The sequence below is a fragment of the Dipodomys spectabilis genome, unplaced genomic scaffold (genome assembly GCF_019054845.1).
Source record: "Dipodomys spectabilis isolate Male_0828 unplaced genomic scaffold, ASM1905484v1 ptg000002l, whole genome shotgun sequence".
Classification (NCBI taxonomy): domain Eukaryota; kingdom Metazoa; phylum Chordata; class Mammalia; order Rodentia; family Heteromyidae; genus Dipodomys; species Dipodomys spectabilis.
In genome coordinates this window covers 19,196,699-19,210,263 of record NW_024870679.1, presented here as the reverse complement: position 1 = coordinate 19,210,263, position 13,565 = coordinate 19,196,699, and the positions used below count along the sequence as shown (strand labels likewise).

Below are 13,565 nucleotides of genomic sequence, written 5' to 3'. Positions count from 1 at the left end.
ACAGCATCTGTAGTAATTGAGTCAAAAGTGACTTCATTTAAAGCTACATTATCATTGTGACATGATCTTAGTAGCTATGAGTCAGGGGGATGACACTCGTTCAACTAAAGGATTGCTTACTTGGGGGCCTATAAAATCATAGGAGTGATTTATGTGCTTGTTACTTCTTAAGAATTCATTATGAGCTGTTAAACTCAGTGGAGCTTACTAAGTGCTCTTTTGGCAGACTGTTCTCAGAAAAGACATTTTTTCTTAGATATAAAAAATAAGCTATTAATGAACAAATGAGAAACAAACATCTTCTAGCTTTTATCTCAGTGTATTACATGTATAGAATTGGAAGTGTCTTATAATTACTCATACCGAAATGGGTTGACATGAGATCCAGATTCATTATGTACTTTACTGTGGTATTCTTTGGCTTTAAAATTGTTATTCATATATGTTTGTGCTTATATAAAAATGTATGTATGTATAAAGTATATATGTCTATATGCATATCCCTGTGCATACACACAGATATATATGATTCTATTTGTAAGGGAGCCATTAGATCGGGAACTAGGTGACTAGCTTCTATTTGTTTTTGTTTCTACTGGGATTGTAATCGGGGATTATAGATGTATGCCACCACACCCGGGATATATTCAGTATTAGTGGACACTTTGCCTGATTCCCTTTGTAATTTTGGACAGATTCTGTAAGTTTCCATTCCTTTCTATATAAAATGGAATTGGGTCAGTTGGTTAGTTTTTAAATCCGGCAAAGATTTTTTGATTTAATGTGAATAACCACAATCCCCTTCCCTGCCATTTAATCTTCATGCTATTTTCTTTCATTTTGCTCATTATTGTTTACATTTCAGAATTATGGTTTTATACAGCTGTTTTCTTTTTTTGGGGGAGGTGCTGTTACTGGGGCTTGAACTCAGCGCCTGGGCACATTGATACTTAGCTTTTTTGCTCAAGGCTAGTGCTCTACCACTTGAGCCACACCTCCACTTCTGGCTTTTTATTGGTTAATTTGGAGGTGAGAGTCTCAGGGATTTGTCTGCCTGGCTTTGAATCTTGATCCTCAGATCTCAGGCTCCTGAGTAACTAGGATTACAGGTATGAACCAGCAGCATCAAGCTATTCTGTATCCTTAAAGTAAATGAAAACCATATCAGTTAGAGTTGAAAATACAAGTTTGTAACCTATGGTGTGACATAGTCGGGGGAAGGCTTCTGTTATACCCCCCACAGAGATCTCCAGTGATTTGTCTGGGAGCTTTGTTCTCTTTCCTTTCCTGCTGATTCCACATTTAGTGTGCCAGCAAGTCCTGCTACCTATATTTCAAAACATAGCCAGATATATTCATTCATCTCCCCTTCAATATGATCAATACAATTGCAGTGATCCAAACCCCTATTAACTGTAACCTACTACAGCCACCTCCTAGCTGGTCTCTGCCTCCTGATATAGTGATTGTTGTTGGGTATAGTTCAGTAATTAATTTTATTCCGATCAGTTGTCCCTTGTATACATATTTTGTTTTTCTCTTGTCTTCTTAATGTCTCTTAAATGAGTTTTTTTTTTTTTTTGGTCGGTCGTGGGGCTTGAACTCTGGGCCTGGGCGCTGTCCCTCAGCTCTTCAGCTCAAGGCGAGCGCTCTACCATTTGAGCTACAGCGCCACTTCCGGTTTTCTGGTGGTTTATTGGAGATAGGAGTCTCACGGTCTCTCCTGCCTGGGCTGGCTTTGAACCGCAATCCTCAAATCTCAGTCTCCTGAGTAGCTAGGATTACAGGCGTGAGCCACCAGCGCCCAGCTTCTTAAATGAGTTTTAATTAAATATATCTTTCCCATACCACTGTGGATTATTTATCCAGGCAGGGGCTATATATTTATCTTTAAGTAGGCATATATATATTTTTAAAATTTATTTTTATTTTCCTTCTGAAACCATTTCAAGTTCACAGAGACTTTAGAAGGAAATTCCTTCCCCAGATTACTGTTGATGCTCTGCTACACCAGCTTTATCTTCCTTCTGCCTGTGCAGACATATTGAGTGTGTGTGTGTGTTTGCACATGTACGTGTGCATGTCCGCATATTGTTTTGTTTTGTACTGATACAGGGCTTGAAATTGGGGCCTGGCACTCTGCTTGGCTTACTTGCTCAAAGTTGACGCTCTAGCACTTGAGAGAAAAAGCCAATCCAGAGTGTGAGTCCCTGAATTCAACCATAACACCAGCACACACACAAAAATCAAAGTCTATACCATTTACTTTACCTGAATCCCTGTGTTCTGTGCACAGTGGGGGAGAGAGTGGGGAACATAGCAAGGAGAGAGGCGAATCACTGCTTTGAGCAAGGAACAGGACTCCTTCAAAATATACTGGTAATTCACACAATTCTGGTTTTCTAGATCTCTGGCAAAAAATGGCACCCTTGCACTTAAAAATGAAATTCATCATTGGCTGCATTTAACTCTGTTTACTTGTCTTGTTGCTTCCTAGTCTGTATCGGAAGACCTACTCAAACAACAGAAGCTGAATTCAAATGAGACCATCATAACCCAGCAGACTGTATGTGATTCCCACTTGGCAGAACTCCAGCATAAAATCCAGCAAACAGAAGCCACCAACAAGGTATGAGCTGGGAATTCACAGGGTTTTCCTGAGCCTGTGACTGGCTCTAGCTTGGCTCCGAACTTGAGCAGGCTGTGGAGACAAATACTGTGAGCTCCTGATGCTCTGGGGGAACATTGCCTTTAAAAGTATAGTCCTTACCAGGTACCTCTGGTGTGAGCCTGTAATCCTAGCTGCTCAGGAGGCTGAGATCTGAGAGTCATGGTTCAAAGCCAGCCTGAGCAGAAAAAAATCCATGAGATCCTTTATCTCCAATTAATGACCAAAATGCCAGAAGTAGAAGCATGGTTCAAGTGGTAGAGTACCAGCCTTGAACAAAATAGCCAGGAAGAGCACAAGACCCTCGCGTTCAAGCCCCAATACTGGCACATGCATGTGTGCATTCATACACACACACACACACACACACACACACACACACACAAGTTATTATTGACCTAACAGAGTTTCTTTGCTGAATTCAGATCCTTCAAGAGAAGCTCAATGAAATGAGCTATGAGCTAAAGTCTGCTCAGGAGTCATCGCAAAAGCAAGATGGTACAATTCAAAGCCTCAAGGAAATGCTAAAAAGCAGAGAAAGTGAGGTAAAGTATTTAGTAGTGGTGATCTTACGAGGACACGATTTGCCTACCATAGGAGACAAGTATTCTGCATGTTGTCATACTTTTGGAACAGTCTTCATCTTAAAATAAGAACAGGTGGGATAATGGAACTCCTGTTACATTTCCTAACATGCTGGACACTCCTTATTTCCAGATTGAGGAGTTGTACCAGGTGATTGAAGGTCAAAATGACACAATGGCAAAGCTTCGGGAAATGCTGCACCAAAGCCAGCTTGGACAACTCCATGTATGTGAGGGTCACAGAGAAAGGGGGACAGGCTCCAGCTGGGGATGTGTGGGTTGAGTTCTTGTCCCAATGGGGGTCTCAGGCCCCTCAGGCAATCCACTGGCCTTCCTTGTGTGATCCGTATTTCTGCTCTTCCCAGAGCCAGGAAGGCATTACCCCAGCTCAGCAGCAGGTGGCGCTGCTTGATCTTCAGAGCGCGCTCTTCTGTAGCCAGCTTGAAATACAGAAGCTGCAGAGGGCGGTGCAACAGAAAGAACGCCAGCTGGCCAATTCCAAGCAACACATGCAGCTTGTGGAGGCGGCGGCCCAGGACAGGGAAAGGCAGAAAGAAGCCTCTTGGAAACATAACCAGGTAAATCATTAACACCAACTGTTGTCCTCGTGACTGACTTCGCCCTGCTAATAAATTTTTAGTCAGACAGTTTGTGTTCAACACGAACCCTTGAGTCATCTGCTTAATCTAAATAATTCCGTACAAAGTTTGTTGTGCTCCTGTTAATGGGCCACATCAGGACTGTCCTGTGGCTTGCATGTCTGGAACACCGTGGTGAATACCACCAGCCCCTTTTTGGTTACTGTGGAGGGGCCTGCCTGGCTCTTGTGGAGATAGCTGGGAAAGGCAGAGAAAGGGAGTCAGGAAGCTAAAGGAAGAACTAGCTGAGGTTCTCTGTAAGGATGGATGAAAGTAAACTGGATAGAAAATAGGGAAGATCCTTCAGGGCTTTTTGACACATGTTCAGTGCTGTGCATAGTTATGTGTGATTCATAATTGTTTAATGGCTCCTTTGCATTATTATATTAGAGCATGCATTACCTTTTCTCTATGCTTTTAGAGTCTAATGATCTTTTATTATTCTTCTGTCTTTTCCTAGGCTAAACACTCATATTTAGAAGTGTACTTTTTGAAGAACATTCCTACTTTAGTAGCCTGCAAATTAATTGCTTCTGAATGTCCTTTAGAAATACTGAAATATTAGCAGGGGTTCATACCTGTAATCCTTGCTACTCAGGAGGCTGAGATCTGAGAATCAAAGTTCAAAGCCAGCCCAGACAGAAGAGTGGGTGAGACTCTTATCTTCAGCTGACCAGCAAAAAGCCAAAAGTGGAGCTGTGGCTCAAGTGGTAGAGTGCCAGCCTTCAATGAAAAAGTCAAGTGAAAGCTCAAAGCCCTGAGTTTAAGCCCAAGTATGAACACACACACACACATACAATCACACACACTAAGAAAAACATAGGATGGAAAGAAATAATTGAGGGGCATATATGATCAAAGTGTATTCTATCCATGTACGGGAATATCACAATGAACCCTTTGTCCAGCTGGTAAGTGCTAATAAAACCAGGAATAAGTGATAGGCTAAGCTTCATGTGTTCTTTAGAAAGGAGAAGGGTAGAACTGTGGATCCTATGGTAAAGTAAAGGGTATAAGTTTACTGTGGGACAGGGCCTGAGTAAATATTAAATTGCAATTCACATGTGCTTCCTCCTCCTCCTCCCAAAGTCTACACAGCTTTCCATACCTTATTTGACCTATGTGCTATATAATAGTTCTTTTTTGTGTGTACCAGTACTGGTTTTTGAACTCAGGGCTTTGTGCTCTTACTTGGCATTTTTGCTCATGGCTGGTGCTCTACTACTTGAGCCACAGCTACACTTTTGTTTGTTGTTGTTGTTGTGGGGTTGAACTCAGGGCCTAGGCTCTGTCCATGAGCTTTGATAAACTCAAGGCTAGTACTCTACCACTTTGGGTCACAGACTACTTCTGCTTTTTTGGTGGTTAGTGTGAGATAAGAGTCTCACTGATTTTTCTGCCCAGGCTGGCTTTGAACCTCAATTCTCAGATTTCAGCCTCCTGAGTAGCTAGGGCTATAGGCCTGAGCCACTGGTGCCCAGCCACAGCTACACTTTTGGCTTTTTGCTGGTTAATTGGAGACAAGAGTCAGATTTGTCTGCCTGTGCTGGCTTTGAACCATGATCCTCAGCTCTCCACTTTCTGAGCCACCAGCACCCAGCTCTATATAATATTTCTGTATCAGTTTTAATAATGACACTTTCTGTCACTTTATATTTCATTATACTCCTTGAAAGGTTTGGCTTTGTTTTATTACCAGGCTACCTTGAATTTATGATCCTCTTGTCTTAACCTCTCAGGTGACCAGGATTATAAGCACACACCACTGTGCTCAGTTTACCTTGAAAGTTTTAAGGCATTTAATGGCCATCTGAAAGTTTTTGATTGCTTTCAAAAGGGAATATATTTATTTCAGGATTTGCGAAAAGCTTTGCAGCAACTCCAAGGAGAACTGCAAACTAAGAGCCAACAGCTTCATACCTTGGAGGCTGAAAAATACCATGAGATTCGAACACAGGAGCAAACCATTCAGCACCTAAACCATAGTCTGAGTCACAAAGAGCAGCTGCTTCAGGTGAGTTGGCATGATTTTGGTGAGTTTCGGGTTCTTACAGCTGTGGTTCACATGGTCCCCAGGTCTTAAATAACTGTGTTGATTACCTGCTATACGTACAACATTTGTGTGCATGTGTGTGTGTGTGTGCATGCGCGCGTGTGCCAGTACTAAGACTTGAACTCAAGGCCTGGGTGCTATCTCTTAGATTTATATCTGACTAATGCTCTACCACTTCAGCGACTGATTCTTCTTCTTCTCCTTCTCCTTCTCCTTCTCCTTCTCCTCCTTCTCCTTCTCCTTCTCCTTCTCCTTCTCCTTCTTCTCCTTCTTCTCCTTCTTCTTCTCCTTCTTCTTCTCCTTCTTCTTCTCCTTCTTCTTCTCCTTCTTCTTCTCCTTCTTCTTCTCCTTCTTCTTCTCCTTCTTCTTCTCCTTCTTCTCCTTCTTCTTCTCCTTCTTCTTCTCCTTCTTCTTCTTCTTCTTCTTCTTCTTCTTCTTCTTCTTCTTCTTCTTCTTCTTCTTCTTCTTCTTCTTCTTCTTCTCTTCCTTCTCCTCCTCCTCCTCCTCCTCCTCCTCCTCCTCCTCTTCCTCTTCTTCCTCCTCTTCCTCCTCCTCCTCCTCCTCCTCCTCCTCCTCCTCCTCCTCCTCCTCCTCCTCCTCCTCCTCCTCCTCCGCTGCTGATTAATTAAAGATAAGAGTCTCATGGACTTTCTTGCCTGGGTTGACTTGGGACCTCAATCATCAGATCTTAGCCTCCTTAGTAGCTAAGACTACAGGTGTGAGCCACCAGTAGGTTTACATTACAACATTAAATGGTACAAATCAGGGAGATTTAAAACAAGCAGAAAATATAATCCATACTAGGTATAGTATCTCAGTCCTGTAATCCCAGCTACTTGGGCGGTAGACAGAAAGACTGAGATTCAACCTTGGCAAAGAGTTAGTAAGACCCTGTCTCAACAAACCAGCCAGGCATGGTGATTTACATATACAATCCTAGCTATGTGGGAGGTGTATGAAAGGTTCAAGGCCTGTCCAGGCAAAACATGATTCCCTATCTAAAAGTTAAACTAAAGCACAAAGGGCCTAGGGATGTGGCTCAAGTGATAGCACACCTGCCTAGAAAGATTGAAACTTTGAGTTCCATGTCACACGCGCACACACACACACACACACACACACACACACACACACACACACACACACACACACACAGAGTGAATGGAGATGAACTGGAAGTTTTAGGGGACTATGGGGGCACTAAGAAGAGGGATCAACTCAGCAAGTCACACAAATCCCTTCAATTTCCCTGAGAATGCACTGTTTCCATTGGTATATATTTCAGCGCTGTAGACCTTTTTTGGGAGTTCTTTACTGCCACCTTTAGGCAGAGTCAGGCAATGCACCCTGAGTTCCCCCTAGTAGCAGTTGGCAGGCTTGCTAGCATGTTTGTTGCAGAATTGCCAACCATTTGTATCTATTATCTCTGCTACACTTGTTCCCCCTGAGAAGAAGAATCAAGTTTGCTTTTCATCCTGAATAACAAATTACTTGACAAAATGTAGAAGTTTAGTTAATTGTAGATACATGAATAAAGGGTTTTGTTTGTTTGTTTGTTTTGTTTTTTGGTCTCATTAGGAATACCAGGAGCTCTTACAGTATCGCGATAAGTCAGACAAAACCCTTGAAACAAATGAGCTGTTGCTTGAAAAACTTCGGCAACGGATACAGGATAGAGCTATTGCTCTAGAGGTATGAACCCTAATTTTTCTTATTCCACGATGGGTTTATTCTGTCTGCAAAAGCGTTATAGAAATTTATGTCTGCTTTAATTTGCCACTTTGGCGTGTCAGTTTCCTATTCCTTCATACCTAGTAAGTGCAATTGGTGTAGTGAATCTCAAGATTTCAGTAGTCTTATTTTCCTTGCAGCGAGCTATAGATGAAAAATTCTCTGCTCTAGAAGAAAAAGACAAGGAACTCCGTCAGCTTCATCTTGCTGTGAGAGAGCGAGATCATGACTTAGAGAGGCTGCGTGGTGTCCTCTCTTCCAACGAAGCTACCATGCAGGTAGGGGCAGACTCTGCCTTGGACCTGGCATCTCTCTCTCACTTGTGTCCTAAGTCTGAAGGCTTGGCACCTGCCATCATTATTCTGGAAATCTCAGTGTTTGCTTTAGAAGAAAAAAACCAAAAATACCATTCACTAGTTCCATCATTGTTTCATTATGAGATATTTTATCACTTCTGCTTTCTTTTTTATTATGAAATTTTTAGAGCATTGGTGGCTGACACCTGTAATCCTAGCTACTCAGGAGGCTGCAATCTGAGGATCGTGGTTCAAAGCCAGCCTGGGCAGGAAAATCTGTGAGAGTCTTATCTGTAATTAACTTCCAAAAAGCTGGAAGGGGAGCTGTGGCTATCCTTGAGCAAAAATGCTAAGGCACACACCCAGGCCCTAAGTTCAAGCTGCAATACCGACCCAAAAGTACATGAATGAATGAAGTAAAATAAAATTTGCAGAGGGAGACAATGACTATTCATTTCTATTTATATAGTTCTAATTTATTTAGAATTCTCAGCTATATAATACTAGAGATATACTTTTACATAAGCATTTTCAGGATGAACCTATTATATTTTGTCCATTAATATTCTGTACATTTTCATGTATTGTCACAGTTAGAATGCTTGTCTATTTTTTTTTTTTTTTGTCGGTCGTGGGGCTTGAACTCTGGGCCTGGGCGCTGTCCCTCAGCTCTTCAGCTCAAGGCGAGCGCTCTACCACTTGAGCTACAGCGCCACTTCCGGTTTTCTGGTGGTTTATTGGAGATCGGAGTCTCACGGTCTCTCCTGCCCAGGCTGGCTTTGAACCGCCATCCTCAGATCTCAGCCTCCTGAGTAGCTAGGATTACAGGCGTGAGCCACCAGTGCCCGGCGCTTGTCTATTTTCTTAGCATATAATGTGAGCTTTTTCTTTTTTGCCTACTTATTTTAGCTGCTGATGGTTTTTTTTTTTTGAGCGGCTAAACTGGGATTTGAACTCAGGACTTGCCTGCTTGCTGGGCAGGTGCTCCACCAGGAGAGGCATGCCCCTAGCCCTGTGTACTTATTCTAGAACTTAGGTAGCTAAAACACATCACTTTTGAAAGAAGACATTCACATTCCCCATTGAGAAAGTACTTTCTCCACATGCTTTATTTTAGCACAGGCTCTCCATTTACCTCTTCACGAACTACAGTTAAGTGTTCTAAAAACAACAATAGATTAGTCTGGAGCAGTTAGATTAGATACTGTATTTGTTTCTACTTGCAAAAAAAGCTGATATGTGATCATTTAAAGGTAGATCTAATGTCTTGTATTCCAAAGAGGGTAGGGTGCCATCTTGGGCTAATACTTCTATCTCTCTCTGTAGAGTATGGAGAGTCTGCTGAGGGCCAAAGGCCTGGAAGTAGAACAGTTAACAGCTACCTGTCAGAACCTCCAGTGGCTTAAAGAAGAATTGGAAACCAAACTGAGCCACTGGCAGAAGGAACAAGAGAGTATTGTTCAGCAGTTGCAGACATCTCTGCACGACAGGAACAAAGAGGTTGAGGTAAGGCTTCAACTAACTTAGAAGTCACTTAGGGGCCATGCAGGCCCAGCCTGGATAAGGACCCTTGAGGTCTTGGTCACTGTCCCAAATCTTTATTACTATTTTTTCATATGGTGCCAGTAAGTGAGGTTTGAACCCAGGGCCTTGTGCTTTCCCCTGACTTTTCACTCAAGACTGGTGATCTACCTCTCAAGCCACATCTCCATTTCCACAGTCTCATGGACTTTTCTGCCATGGTTTGTTTTGAACTGGAATCTTCATATATCAGCCACCAGTTTATAATAGGTCCTTATACACCCTTTGTATCTTTATATATGCAATAGGAAGAGTGCTTCCCTCCAGAAACTGACTCTATTCCTTTCACATTAGGGTCTTAGTGCAACATTGCTCTGCAAGCTTGGCCCAGGGCAGAGTGAAATAGCTGAGGAGTTGTGCCAGCGTCTGCAGCGAAAGGAAAGGATGCTGCAGGACCTGCTGAGTGACCGCAGCAAACAAACTGTGGAGCATGAGATGGAGATCCAAGGCCTGCTTCAATCTCTGAGCACTCGGGAGCAGGAGAGCCAAGTAAGGACTAGTGCCTGGATGGGAGCTGTCCCAAGGTGCTTTGCGGCATGCATATGGGGAGCAGCTGAGCCTCATAGCACATGTATGTTTACTTGGTTTCTTATAGTCAGCTCAGTTTCTTTATTAACTACAGTTATGCGTTCTTTTTTTTGCTGGTACTGGGGCTTAAACTCAGGGCTTCTTGCTGTTGCTTGGCTTTTTCCCCCTTAAGGCTTTCTGTCACTCCACCACTTGGGCCACAGCTCTACTTGTAGTTTTTTGGTGGTTTATTGAAGATAAGAGTTTCACTGACTGTCCTGCCCAGGCTGGCTTCAAACTGTGATTCTTAGACTGTAGCCTCTTGAGTAGCTAGGATTACTGGTGCATGGAAACACAAATGATTATTCTTTGTTTTTGTTTTTGTGCTGGTTGTGGGACTTGAACTTAGGGCCTGGCTGCTGTCTCTCAGTTTTTATGCTAAAGGCTGGTACTGTATCACTTGAACCACAGCTCTACTTTGGGCTTTTTTGGTGGTTGATTAAAGATAAGTCTCTTAGACTTTCCTGCCTGGGCTGGCTTTGAATCAGTATCCTCAGATCTCAGCCTCCTGAGTAGCTAGGATTACAGATGTGAGTCACCAGTGTTTGTCTACACATGATTTTTTTTTTTTTTTTTTTTTTTGTCGGTCGTGGGGCTTGAACTCTGGGCCTGGGCGTTGTCCCTCAGCTCTTCAACGCAAGGCGAGCGCTCTACCACTTGAGCTACAGCGCCACTTACACATGATTTTTAATTCAACAAAAGTAGCAGTCATGTTCTTTGCAAGTTTTACATGCAAAAGATTCATATAATTAGCTTTTAAAAAATATGATTTTATGGTTATTAATAAGGTCTTGTACAGAGGGATTACCATTTCAAAAATCAGGTAATGAGTACATTTTCTGTTTTGGGGTAGTGTCACTCCTTTCTTGTTTTCACTGAACTTCCTCCTCCTATCCCTGCCCACAGGTTACATAGTTCTTTTTCCACATAGTATATACTAAATGTCATGATTGTATTTGTTCACCTTTCCTTCCTTTGCACTTAGCAAATCATCTCTTATGTTACTTCATGATTTCTTCTTTGCTAGGCTGCCGCAGAGAAGATGGTACAAGCGCTGATGGAAAGAAATTCAGAACTACAGGCCTTGCGCCAGTACTTAGGAGGGAAAGACTTGACAATATCCCAGACTCCCATCGCTAACCAGCAAGTGGATGCTCCCTCCATCGGCCCCCATCTTGGAGAGCAGACTGATCAAGTAATAACTGTAGACTCTTGTAGATATTTGTGTTGACTGCATTTCCTTTTATAAATAAGGCATTAGTTGGCTAGCAAGTTCTGTGAGTATCTTCCATGTCCTGTCACTGTGATCTTAGTTCCCACATCTTCCTAAATCCCTAACCCTTCCAATTTTCAGGGTTCAATGCAAATACCCTCCAGAGATGAGAGCACTTCATTAACTGCTAAAGAAGATGCCAGCATACCCAGATCTATATTAGGTAAGTATTTCCATTTTGTTTTCTAAACTTTGGATTTCCTGGAAGGCGGAAGACATGTCAATTCTAAGATCCATCCTCACCTGTTGGATAGAAATTCTTTCTCTAGGTTCACAGTTTGGCCTAAGGAAACTGCATGTTTATTCTCCTTTTCAGATAGCTTTGTGGGGATTCAAAGATGCCAGAGGTAGTGCTACCAGTGCGGGGCAGGACTATAGGGCAGACGCTTGCTTCGTTTTCTACACTGAAGTATTAGGAGGGATATGAACTGTAATTGAATTTTTGCTAAGCTCAGCCTTAGGGCTCAGACTGTAGGGCTTGATTTTCTGAAAGAGAACTGAATTCCATACATAGTACAAACAAAACTCAAGTGGAAAGTCTCTGACATTTACAGAACAAAGGTTGGTGTTTAGGGTTGCCTTAAGGAAAATATTTCCCAGGGAATTCCAGAGGCAGGAACTTGGGATGATTGACGAGGTGGTGATCCTATTAATACTACAACAGAAAGGTTACATGCCAGGTTCTGGGAATGTGGCTTAATGTTAGAGTGCTTGCCTAGCATGCGTGAAGCCCTGGGTTCCATTCCTCAGTACCACATACACAGAAAAAGCTGGATGTGGTACTGTGGCTCAAGTGGTAGAGTGCTAGCCTTGAGCACAGAGAGGTTCAGGGACAGTGCACAGGCCCTGAGTTCAAGTCCTAGGACTGGCAAAAAAAAAAAAGGAAAAGAAAGCTGAGCTACAGGCCAGGTCCTGAGTTCAAACTCTGGTACCAGTTAGAAAAACAAAAGATACAACCCTATAATGTCAGCTACTCTGGAGGCTGAGGATCACAATTAAAAGCCAGCCTGGAAGAAAACTTTAAGACTCATCTCCAATTAACTAGCAAAAAAGCCAGAAGTAGAGCTATGGCTCTAGTGGTAGAATGCTAACCTTGAGCAAAAAAAGCTCAGGGACAGCTCACAGGCCCTGAGTTAAAGCCCCAGGACTAGCACGTGCACATACACAATACTCATTGAAGCAGTTCAAAAATCAAGTTTATAAAAAGGTATACTTAGAGGTCCTATCTACTTTCCTATCCTTTCTCCCTTGTTTCTGTTCACGATCGAAAGGTGCCAGTCTCACATCTGGGTTACCCCCCCCCCGCCCATGTGTTGTTTTTTTTTTGGCAAAAATAAGCAGATGAATCTATGTGTATATATATGAAATGTATATTTCCCCTTTTCTGTAGATGCCTTCTTTTTATTTTACTTGTTTTACTTAGTGTATCCTTGAAATCACTCCATTCCATTTATGTTCCTCATTCTTTCCTATAGCTGTATAGAATCCACTGTGTGCTTGCATTGAAAGCTATCCCACTTTCTTTCTTTTTTTTGGAGGGGGGGGGGTCCGGTCATGGGGCCTGAACTCTGGGCCTGGGTGCTGTCCCTCAGCTCTTCAGCTCAAGGCTAGCACTCTACCACTTGAGCCACAGTGCCACTTCCGGCTTTTTTTTTTCTGCTTATGTGGTGCTGGGGAATGGAATCCAGGGCCTTATGCATGAGGCAAGCATGCAAGGCAAGCACTCTTCCACTGAGCCACATTCCCAGCCCAGCTGTCCCACTTTCGTTTAGAGCATGTAGCTTAATTGAAGCTACAAAATAATGCCTGTGTACATATATGTACATGCATGCATACATATATACATATATATATATATATATATATGTATATATATATATATATTCAGTGTTATGAGTTTCTCAGAATTGAGGCAGTGGAGATCCATCATTGTTAGTGATTAGAAGTGTGCATTTCTTTTAGGAGACTTGGACACAGTTACAGGGCTGGAGAAGGAACTGAGTAATGCCAAGGAGGAACTCGAACTCATGGCTAAAAAAGAGAGAGAGAGTCAGGTGAGTTTTCTCATCTCAGCTCATTGGCTAATTGTGGTACGGTTTGGAAAAGCCTTTGCCTCCAGGTTCAACTGGAAGTATGCCACACACTGCTGTCTCCTCTCTGACCTCAGTATTTCT

The 13,565-nt window shown here is 42.6% G+C and overlaps 1 protein-coding gene across 3 annotated transcripts in view; it reads left to right on the top strand.

Annotated features, from left to right (window-relative positions):
* Positions 1 to 13,565, top strand: part of LOC122110210 (phosphodiesterase 4D interacting protein) — a 112,508-nt gene that overhangs the window by 53,409 nt on the left and 45,534 nt on the right. For all 3 annotated transcript variants that reach the window (XM_042682709.1, XM_042682717.1, XM_042682723.1), the window contains 12 exons: positions 2,498 to 2,629; positions 3,094 to 3,213; positions 3,386 to 3,478; positions 3,618 to 3,830; positions 5,746 to 5,904; positions 7,522 to 7,635; positions 7,815 to 7,952; positions 9,297 to 9,476; positions 9,846 to 10,040; positions 11,146 to 11,313; positions 11,473 to 11,554; positions 13,354 to 13,445. In XM_042682709.1, coding sequence (XP_042538643.1) covers positions 2,498 to 2,629; positions 3,094 to 3,213; positions 3,386 to 3,478; positions 3,618 to 3,830; positions 5,746 to 5,904; positions 7,522 to 7,635; positions 7,815 to 7,952; positions 9,297 to 9,476; positions 9,846 to 10,040; positions 11,146 to 11,313; positions 11,473 to 11,554; positions 13,354 to 13,445 — 1,686 coding nt within the window. The remainder of the gene's footprint in view (positions 1 to 2,497; positions 2,630 to 3,093; positions 3,214 to 3,385; positions 3,479 to 3,617; positions 3,831 to 5,745; positions 5,905 to 7,521; positions 7,636 to 7,814; positions 7,953 to 9,296; positions 9,477 to 9,845; positions 10,041 to 11,145; positions 11,314 to 11,472; positions 11,555 to 13,353; positions 13,446 to 13,565) is intronic.